Source organism: Montipora capricornis, chromosome 3 (assembly GCF_036669925.1).
Source record: "Montipora capricornis isolate CH-2021 chromosome 3, ASM3666992v2, whole genome shotgun sequence".
Taxonomy (NCBI): Eukaryota; Metazoa; Cnidaria; class Anthozoa; order Scleractinia; family Acroporidae; genus Montipora; species Montipora capricornis.
The window spans coordinates 68,637,931-68,648,860 of record NC_090885.1 but is presented as its reverse complement, the minus strand read 5'-3'; the positions used below and the strand labels follow the sequence as shown (position 1 = coordinate 68,648,860).

Sequence of the window (10,930 nt, the reverse complement as noted above, 5' to 3'; positions counted from 1 at the left end):
AAATGGCTCTGTGTTCATATCGATCCGCCGCTTTTCCCAGGTCATGTTTTCAGGCAAATCGAACGGAAAACCTTCGAAGTCATCCTCGTTGTCGTCGCTATCGAAGAGTTCTTCTAAAGCATTATTGCTTAGCTCTGATAAATCGCTTGAAGACGACGAATCTTCTGCAGAAAAATCGTCTTCACTATTTGAAGCCATTTAAAAATGGCGGCGGTGAAAGGATTTGACGCGTACAACTAAAAAGTGGAGTAACTCGAAAACTTTGTATGAAACCATGTGCTTTTCTCTCCGGGAAAACATTGCTTCATCCCTGCCCTAGGTAATTGGCAATTACTGAACCCCCCAAATGATAAATCGGCCAGGCTACATAGTAAAATATCGTGACTATTTTTTTGGCCGCTAAAGGGGCCACGAGTGTTACGGGCACTTTTTCCTTTTGGCCGCTAAAGGGGCCACCAGTGGTGAAAGGGTTAAACAAGGATGACAACGACGGCTACCAGAACGTTGTCTAAAAATATTACTCCCCATAATTGTAGTAATTTCACGATTATTCCAAGTCATTCGGCATGGAAAGTGTGTATCAATATTCCAGAAACAAAATTGGTATGAATGGCGTGGATGTGTGGAGCGAAAATAGGCCTTTTGCAACTAACGATCACATGGTACAAAATCTACCATGCTGGAGGGCAAGCTCATTATTATTCCCCCACTGGGACATTAAAACAAAGGCAAGTCAAGCTTGACTGGTCAGGTCTCTTTGTTTTAATGTCCCAGTGGGGGAATAATAATGAGCTTGTCCTCCAGCATGGCGGATTTTGTACCATGTGATTGTCAGTTGCAAAAAGCCTATTGCAAATTCATCATCTGATGCTCGCATCCTTTACATAACCGCAAATTTCACATCGGTATTGGAGGTTAAGGACACATGAACTATAAACTTAAGGTATACAAAGTTTTCATCTTCGTTGAAACTAAAGATCTGAAAAAGAGGACCAAAAAAAGAAAAGCATTTCTTTTTGTGTACCCACAGGAAAAGGAGACAGTTAAAGAGCTTAAGAAGTTTTTAGTTGACAAATGCAGGGAGTGTGCTTCAAAGGAAACAAAAAGAGAATTTGAAGAAGTGATGGATGGACAACATGCAGTGGGATTTCTTATCAATGAACGGTTCATTAACATTCCACCCCAGATTGCAGTTCCTGTTTACAAAACATTAAGGTGAGGATAGACCTTATGACCACCATCAGATTCTTTTCTGTTTGTGCTAGGATTGCCCTTAGGCACATAAGTGTGACCGATTTTCAATAGAAGTTCTTCTCTTGATCTCTCTTACATGTATAGCCAAATTGGCCAATATATAATTAATCCTATGCAGGCATTTTGTGTCCTCATGTTATATGAAAAGTTTATGGGAGCAAGCTCCCTTTGATATCTTCATTGACTTTTTCCTCTCTTGTTTACATGAATGTAGTTCAGAAAGTTTTTTTTCTATTGAGACCATCATCTAAAGTTAAATTAAATGATATTTTAATTACATGTAAGAGCCAACTTTGAAGAATTTTAAAACACACCTAGCATTTTTTTCTATCTCTTAGATCGGAGCTGAAGAAGATGCATAAAAAGGTACGTAAGTATTAAAGGAAAGGAACTGTATTTAAGTGTCTAGTCGTTCTAGTGCTGGAGCACTAATTGGGAACACGGTAAACTGAAATTAAAAATTAATGCAAAGCAAGTCAAATGTGGGTTTTTGAGGATAGGGGAAAACCAGAGTACCCAGAGAAAAACCTCTCGGTGATGAGTAGAGAACCAACAAACTCAACCCACATATGACGCTGAATCTGGGAATCAAACCTGGTCCACATTGGTGGGAGGCAATTGCTCTGACTCACTACTGCACCATCCTTGCACAAATTATTAGAAGGCACACATTATCAGGAGGCTTTCTGACAAAAATCTGACCTTGTCATATGGCAGGTAGTCTCATTAGCTCTCATCAACCAGCCTGCTGAACTCAGACTTGGTTTGTGACTTAGCATCTTCATCACCCTCCTCCTCATCATCAGCGTCATTACCATCACAAAAAGTGTAAGCTACAGGGTTCAAGTAATAAAGTATCACTAGGTATGAAAGAGTTCTTACATGTATGACACTAGAAAGTTTAGGCAACAATGGTGTTAAAGTGGTACTATGATAAAAAATAAAAAAAAATCACTTCCTTTCTTTCTTCAGATTTTGAAAGTGTGTTTGCTTAACACCTGCCTGGCAAAATTTTGAGCTTTGATTTTTATCCAACGGCTGTTTATTTTTTGAGTGTAAGTTTTGGATTTCACTGTGCACCATGATTACTCACATTCAAAACTGACCGATTGGACCTCAGAGGGTTGGATCTAGGGAAAAGTGATGTCATTCACTCAATAGCATAAAATTTCAGTGTGTAAACACAGTTTATTATGTATGCAAAACTCAAGGTTAAAATTCTGAAAGCCCTGTGCTGCATAAATTATTACCGGTAATTCAGCCGTGTACAAACTCATTGCTTTCTTAAACTAGTGAGCCTTTGACATCATTTTCTCCTCAATCCAGCTCTCTCAAGATTGTGAAGTTATTAATGGTGGACCATTGAATAGGAAAATTTCTGTTAAAATTAGCAAGTGTCTTTTTGAAATTAAGGCTTAAAACTTGGGTCACTTAATGTTTAGTTAACATAGTTTTGAAACTCTGAAGGAAAAAAAGGGAGAGTTGATTTTTTTATCATAGTATGTCCTCAAACGGTCAGAATTTTTGCCTTTGTGGATGACGATGATCAACCGTGGACTCCATCCCTCAATACATTAATGTGATTTCATGTGGCGAGTGTGCTGAGAAATCTACAAGGAAAAGCTCTTACTTCACATGGGAACACTTGCTGCACAGGCCAGACATAGTGTGGTTATCTGCTAGTGTGGTCATTCATGCTACATGTAAGATTAAGGATCTTCTATGTGAATTAGGCTTTAACTGCATCTAACAGGTGTAAGTCAGACTCTCTGTTTTAACGATGGTGAAATGATCAAGATTATTGAGAGTCTCCCACTGTATAACCCTTTCACCTCTAAAGTGGCCCCCTCGATGAGTAAAATCATCTGGCATTAGACGGAGTATAATCTATATTCTCACGGATGTCACTCTCAGGATGTAAAGGTTTAAACTGTCTTCTAATTCTGTTTGGCCGCTATCCTGCACCATCTTCAACTGTCATTTACTTCCATCAAGTTCAAATTTTTCGTGATGGTTGATAATAGTTTTCTCATGATATTTTGATGCAGAATGGCCTGTCGCTAGAACCTCCAGCTGATAGGTCGCATTGAGTACATTCAACTGTTGTGGAATTTTATGTAAATGTCTTTGGAGTGTTTTTCCATTGTTGATAATTAGGGGCAAATGACGCTCTTAAACTATCTTCACTGTCGGTGAATGAAGTAAATGTATATATTTTAAGTGTGGGTTATAAATGAAAGGGAAATCCTTGCACTCATCTGTCTAGAAGAGACAATGTTGCTTAAATTGTCCAGATAAGTTTGACGATCAGGTCTCCTTTTATCTGTGCACTAACATGCACCATTTAACCACAGACTTGACCACTTTTTACATTCAATTTCCAGGGACAGGATATGCCAATCACATACTTTGTCACTGTGTGTAAGACATACAAAGACATAGAAGTTAAAACACAGGGAAAGAGAAAAAAGGGCAAAGTGAAGAAAATGACAAGTGCATTGAATTTTATTAATCCCGAGGATGAAGAACTTCTTAAGGTAAAGATCATTGTGCATCATGCCAGCGACAATCAAAATCACACAGAAATGAGTTTCACAGTTTTTTGTTTATACTTGTGGTGTAAGAGATTCTTTCCAGCCTCTGTTAAAACCCACCTAATCATGGGATTTTTCTTGCAACAACTTGCTATAGTTGCATGGAGTTTTGAGCAACTTCAAAACTCTTGCAATGTTGTGGCAACAAAGCACAGTAAAATTTTGTGGAAATTAAACTTTAAGAATGTGCTATCTTTTTATCAATTAGTTAAATTTCATGACTATGAAACATATTTCTTATTACCTCTTTGGGACTTTGTCAGATGCCAGGACAACTTGCATAAACTTGGTGTGTATCCCTACGATGATGTTGCCAACTGCTTTACGTTTGAAAAACATAAGGGTGTGGTGATGTAAAGGTGTAGTGATCCTTGCACATAACTGGACAATTCCAGTACCAGTAATTGTCTCTTATACCGGGAGGTGCGGTGGCCTCATGGTTAGTGCGCGCGACTCCGGATAGAGTAATCCAGGTTTGGGTCCTGGCTGGGGACATTGTGTTGTGTTCTTGGGCAAGGCACCTTGTTCTCAAGGTGCCTCTGTCCACCCAGATGTATAAATGGGTACCAGCGAATTTAATGCCAGAGGTAACCATGCTATGGATTAGCATCCCATCCAAGGAGGGGGGGGGGAGGGGGGTTAGAAATACTTCTAGTCGCTTCATGCTACAGTAACCAGAATATAAGCGCCGGCCTGATGGGCCTTCAAGGCAGGTGGTCTCAAGGGGATTCCAACCCATGATTTCTGCGAATCCTGTCCAATGGACCTTTGCATATGCCGACAATTTTGAGTCCCGAGGGACTAAAAACTTTTGTTTTGCACCCCGTAAACTCACCTCCAAACACATCAACTAGGGGCTCAGGTTACAAACTCTATTGTCTTGACCAGTATAGCCGCCGGGTGACAAAGGGCCATGTTCATAGTTTGTGACGATCTGAAGGTTAATTACTTATGCCTTTCCCTAATTTGGGCAAACGACTGAAGGTTTTTCCAAGTTTTACATTTTGCGCATTTCAAGCAAAATTTCTTGGGAATAATTATAGGTAAAGGATTTACCTAAGCAAAGAAAAATGTTTGAGGTTGGGGCCTCTTTAATGAAGCGTTTGTTTTTTATTTGCAGGAAAGTCAGTTGTCCTTTAGTTTTGCTGCAAGCACCAGCTCTGAGGAGACTCTTGTAGGAGGAAGATGGACTTCTGATGATTCAGAACTAAAACCTTATCGAACAGTTTTGTTACTTTCTGCTGCAAATTTTAACAAAGCAATGGAAAGCATACATGCTATCTTCTCTCAGTGAGGATCTTGTGACTACTGCTGTGGCTCATTGAAATTTCTTGTCATTTTCTAATGTGCAACACTTCGCTGGACCAAAACATGGCAACTACTAGTTCTGCTTTAAAATTTTGTTGAAAGTTTGAAGTGGTCTTAACCCTTTCACTCCTTTGGGGTTCCCCATTGACGAGTAAAATCGTCTGGCGTTAGACAGAGTAAAATCTGTAAGTCTCAATAGCCCTTACAGGAGTGAAATCATGACAGGGCTATACCAACTGCAATGACATCTACACTGCACAATTTCCGCTACCTCGCAAAAACAATTCAGAACAATCTTTCAGATCTGGTTGTGGGAAATGGCAAAAGTGACGGTTTCCAGTCTTTTAGAGTAACTAGCAAATAAACTTACCTTTTATGACATGCCTTGATATTATTTCTCACGAGAATTTTGCCACCCTCACCTTCGTACAGGTCATTTCCAAAGCCCGAGATTTTGAAGCAGGGCTAAAAACAGAATCGGCAATCACCAAGTACCTCTTGGAGGAGGCAGCCCATAGAGTAACAGGCTAGTAGTAAAAAGGACATTCGCCGTCCACTCTCTCGCAAGACTTCATCACAGTCTTCGTCACCCCAATCCATCTCTTCGCTTTCAGGTTGATACCGGCTGCTCCTGCAACACTGTTCATGTCAGTGATCTTAACATCATGCCACCTGTGAAAGTTATACCGGATATACCATCGGCAGTTCGATCGCCTCCTGGATTATTCCAAGGCAATCATACCCACAAAAGGCCAAATCAGTCTCCTGCTGTAATTCAAGTAACAAAGCACCATTTTGCTTGCCATAGAGTTCCCCACACCCTCATCACCGACAATGGGGCTCAATTCACCTCAGTAAAAAAGTAAAAAAAGTAGCACAACACTTTCGACTTTCTCATTTCGCTTTCTCTCGTTCCCTCTCTTTTCGCTTTCCTTGCCTCATTTTTTTTTCAACTTGCTGGGCATTTGGTAGGCTTTATTTTGGTAGGAAGAGTTTCTGAGAAACCTTTCATCATCTTAGAATTAGGTGCTAAGAAAGGTAGGTGGGTAATGGAGCAAGCTTTTCATGGAGATTTCAGGTCACTAGTGTTACATGGTTTTTTGGCCGTTTCTCCAGTTTCCTTGACTGAATTGTGCTCATTCATGCAGGTATAGTTTGAGAGATCTCTTCTCCCTGCACAAGTTAGTGGACAAAGCTATTCCTGACCGTTAAAAGTGATGACGTTACAAGATAGGACCGTGGATAAAGCTGAACGTATTTTGCCAGATAGTAATCAAAGGGTTTGAGAAAAAAAAAAAAAATTGCAAAAACTCTTGTTTGGGGTCCCCCGTACTACTTTCGATCCAAAGAGGGAGAGATTAATCGGTCCCTGAGCCATACGTGATTAACCCCTTGACTACGGCAGCTTCTCTATTAGTGTAATAAAAACTAAGGATAGTCCATAGTTCTGAATTTTGTTCCTTGTTCTTGTTCATGTGGTAAGCAGAGTTAGTACAGAACGCATGCGCATTCGTAAAATACGGATTAATAACCCTTTGGCTACTAGAGATTTGGCCGAAAAACACGTTTTGAAGCTATAGTTGGGGGGTTTTTTTGTCACTGTCGTGCTGTTTAAGGGCTAAACCTCCCTACCAACCCGTTTCCAGGTTGTAGACTCCGCGGCCTTTTTAGCCAGGTGCAAAATAAGCGCTTGCAAATTTCAGCATGCGCAGAAAGCAAAATTTCGACATAGTTTTGGGGTTTAAAAGTAGCACAACACTTTCGACTTTCACTTTTCGCTTTCTCTCCTTCCCTCTCTTTTCGCTTTCCTTGCCTCATTTTTTTTTTCAACTTGCTGGGCATTTGGTAGGCTTTATTTTGGTAGGAAGAGTTTCTGAGAAACCTTTCATCATCTTAGAATTAGGTGCTCAGAAAGGTAGGTGGGTAATGGAGCAAGCTTTTCATGGAGATTTCAGGTAAGTGTTACATGGTTTTTTGGCCGTTTCTCCAGTTTCCTTGACTGAATTGTGCTCATTCATGCAGGTATAGTTTGAGAGATCTCTTCTCCCTGCACAAGTTAGTGGACAAAGCTATTCCTGACCGTTAAAAGTGATGACGTTACAAGATAGGACCGTGGATAAAGCTGAACGTATTTTGCCAGATAGTAATCAAAGGGTTTGAGAAAAAAAAAAAATTGCAAAAACTCTTGTTTGGGGTCCCCCGTGCTACTTTCGATCCAAAGAGGGAGAGATTAATCGGTCCCTGAGCCATACGTGATTAATTAACCCCTTGACTACGGTAGCTCCTCTATTAGTGTAATAAAAACTAAAGATAGTCTATAGTTCTGAATTTTTTTCTTTGTTCTTTTTCATGTGGTAAGCAGAGTTAGTACAGAACGCATGCGCATTCGTAAAATACGCATTAACCCTTTGGCTACTAGAGATTTGGCCGCTAGGAACAACTTCATCCTCTATAGGGCTAGGCCCGAGAGGAGAGCTCACATCGTCAGCGTTCTCATCATCTGCGTTCCCATCATTTGACCCATCGTCCGAAAGCCTTTCAACAACAGCAAGACCAGCCGGGGCACCTCCAGGAGGGGTTCCGTACTTAGAGGAGGAAAGTCAGAAACACTAAGAGCCGACGAACCCACACTATCAGCATCACAGGAACCGCCCCATTGATTGGGACAGGGGCGAGCAAAATGGCCGGACTGCCCACAAAGGTGACACTTATCCTTATTCGGGCAGTTGGCAGACACATGCCCCTGCTTAGCACACAGATTACACACAATAGGTTGCCCTCTATACCAGATGCGACAATGATACCCATCAATAGAGATGGACCTAGGAGGGGTTTCCCTCAGAACAATGGAGACCAGTCTGGTACCAGTGTAAATTTGCTGACTCGACAGATATGTCTGCCTCCTGACCTTTTTTCCTCTTTACATTCATTTACACCCCTCTTTTGCCTTCCATTCTAGCGCGTATTTATATATAGTTTCTGTCCCAGATAAGTCCAAAGATTTGGATGTAGTTTTTTATGGCCTCTTTCCACCAGTTTTAGTTGCGCTAGTCGCAGCAAGTCGCAGTAAGTTCCTAGTGATCAGTGTCCAGTTTCAGTTTCCACAGCTTTGGAGCATTCATTGATGGTTTGCATCCGACGTCACAGCGGCCATTTTGGTGTGCAGAACAATGTAGTAAAATTTCTTTTGGGAATTCTAATTTATTATTGTGCAGAACTTGAGGGCCATTTTCTATTGTTTTTTACATCAACATGGCCTTCTCATCACGTGGATACAAACCAAGAATAATCGTCTCAGTTTCGGCCGTTTCGTTATTACGTGCATAGCATTCAAGTTCTTATTTATATTAATATTGTATTTTGCAGTTTCAACCCGCATCTTCCACGACGTCCGTATCTCTCACGTCCTCTGCATCTTCACATCCTTCACCCGTCAATTAATTTTTTTCCCTTTGTTTTTTTGTCTTGTGGTTTTGTGGTGTCTGCATTGCTACGAGTTTGAGGTCCGCTTATGGCAGTTGTATCTGTTGAAAATTGAGCGTTTGCTTCGCCGTTTCGGCATGGATGCGCCTTTTGAGTCATGATGCAACTGAAGCAGAACCGCGACGAATATCAGCCCGTTTGAGATGGACAAACGTCACTTTCGATGTGGAAGGAGTGCATAGAGAAAGACTTCGTACGAAGATGAACTCGAGATATGGTCTCGCCGCAAACGTTAGTACCAGAATAAACGAGATGCTTGATTTCATGGCTGACGATCGTAATCTTCAGGGGCCGGTTACTCGAAGCTTGGTTTCGTTTTAGCGCTAACCGTTGGTTAAGAGGTGTCAAAATCTATAGGTTTCCATGGTATTCAAGGAGCAAGGATGGCACAGTTGGTTAGTGCGCGGCCTTGGAGCAAGAGGTCCTGAGTTCGATTCCCGAATCTCGCATCCTTGTTTCGACTTCTTTCCTTTCCGTGTAGCTAAGTAGCTTTAAATACCCGTAAAACGGAGCACTGATGGAGAGGGGGGAGTAAAATGAGCGCACCGTCGACCTCAGGTTTGTCAGTTGAATTACTGTTACGAGTTATCGACGTTAAATATGGTTGCTTTACTTTACTTTACTTTAACCATGCTTCGAGCAACACGGGCCTGACGGTAAAGGAAAAGCGTCCTCGTGCGATAGTTGCTTTTGAGAAGTTTTGAAGGTGCTCACTTCGATTACTGGTCTGAAGTGAAAGATGAAACAGTATCACTGAATGTTAAGAGTACTCGTTAAGGCACGCGAACCACTTTGATGTTTTTCGCCACCAAGTAAATGATTGGATTATCACGCTTGGGCATAGATTACTAGCGGCTGATGATTCGTTAGTTGTGTTGGTTCGCAAGTGCGGTCGGGTACGTCAAAGCACTCGAATCGCGTGTCTCACGCGTGCTCTCGTGGAAGCCGAATTTGGAGGCAGCCAGAATGAAGGAGATGGCAAGACTCTCAGAATTAAAGGCGCTGTTACACTGAAATGTTTCGCCAGTGCAACTTGTCCCGCCACAATGTCGCCAAAACATTGCGAGATAAGTTGCACGAAACATTTCACAGTGTAACAGCGCCTGAAGGCTGAAGAATGTGTGCTTAAAAAACGGCAAGTTTTGGAAGAAAAGAAGGTCACGTTTAAGCCAGGAAGAGGCTCGCCTTAAATTAGAAGCAGAAATTGCGAAAAGCGCTGCCAAAGGTCAGGCTTCCCAAGAGTAGGCTGAAATCCACGTCAAGAAAACCCCTTGACTACTCGCAGCTCCGCTAGTAGTATAAAAGTAATGATGATAGTGATTAGTTTTGCAATTTGTTTCTTCGTTTTCTCCATGTGGTAAGCACAATGGTACAGAACGCATGTGCATTATTGATATAATTGTTGTGAGGTGTAGACAGCCTAAACACGACTCCTATTGGTCAAGGTAAGAAATTCAAAGACCTCAGAGCTTTGCCCTAACGCGTACGTCTTTCTCGATATGAATTAAGGAGAGGGTTTTTTTTTAAAGATTTCTCTTTGAGGGCTGCTATTGTATAAGATGCCATTTTTTCGTAAGAATATGTTTGAGATTACGCACTGATGGGCGATATTTTGTAACAAACGGTAAAAATTTCTAAAACGAAAAAAGAAGAAGAAAAAAAAAAAGGAAACTAAAAAACAAAACAAAAATCTGTTTGGGTTCCCCCGTGTCACTTTCAATCCAAAGAGGGAGAGGTTAATCGGTCCTTGAGCCATACGTTTTCTTTTAATTTCTAAAAAGGCTCGCAAGAGCTTTTTATGTCCAGTTAAAAAGGGTTATACAATGTATCAGTCACTTTTATATCTACACTACCATCTTGGTTTTGTACTAAATTAAACCTTTAGAAAGCGAAAACTATGTTATTATTTAACACCTTTGCTAAGGCTTCACGTATACACCAAATATCTTGAAAATTATTCTGGGAATGACGAAGTAAATGTATCCTAAATTGAAAACGCAAATGGGACTTAATTGATGCAGTAAAAATAGCTTCTGGAGGCATAGTTTGGTTGTCTTTTCTGTGATAACTGAAACAGCTGATCGGAATAACGCCATTCCTCTTTTCTGTCATTTACACTCCTCTTTTGCGTTCCGTTCCATTCTAGCGCGTATTTATATATAGTTTCTGTCCCATGTAAGTCCAAAGATTTGGATGTAGTTTTTTTTGGCTTCTTTCCATCAGTTTTAGTTGCGCTAGTCGCAGCAAGTCGCAGTAAGTTCCTAGTGATCAGTGTCCAGTTTCAGTTTCCA

The 10,930-nt window shown here is 41.0% G+C and overlaps 1 protein-coding gene across 1 annotated transcript in view; it reads left to right on the top strand.

Annotated features, from left to right (window-relative positions):
* LOC138043832 (BRCA2 and CDKN1A-interacting protein-like) overlaps window positions 1-5,535 on the top strand; it is a 10,499-nt gene extending 4,964 nt beyond the window's left edge. The window contains exons 5-8 of the mRNA XM_068890314.1: window positions 1,031-1,215; window positions 1,593-1,620; window positions 3,639-3,791; window positions 4,969-5,535. Coding sequence (XP_068746415.1) covers window positions 1,031-1,215; window positions 1,593-1,620; window positions 3,639-3,791; window positions 4,969-5,142 — 540 coding nt within the window. The 3' untranslated portion in view covers window positions 5,143-5,535. The remainder of the gene's footprint in view (window positions 1-1,030; window positions 1,216-1,592; window positions 1,621-3,638; window positions 3,792-4,968) is intronic.
* The last annotated feature ends 5,395 nt before the right edge of the window (window positions 5,536-10,930 follow it).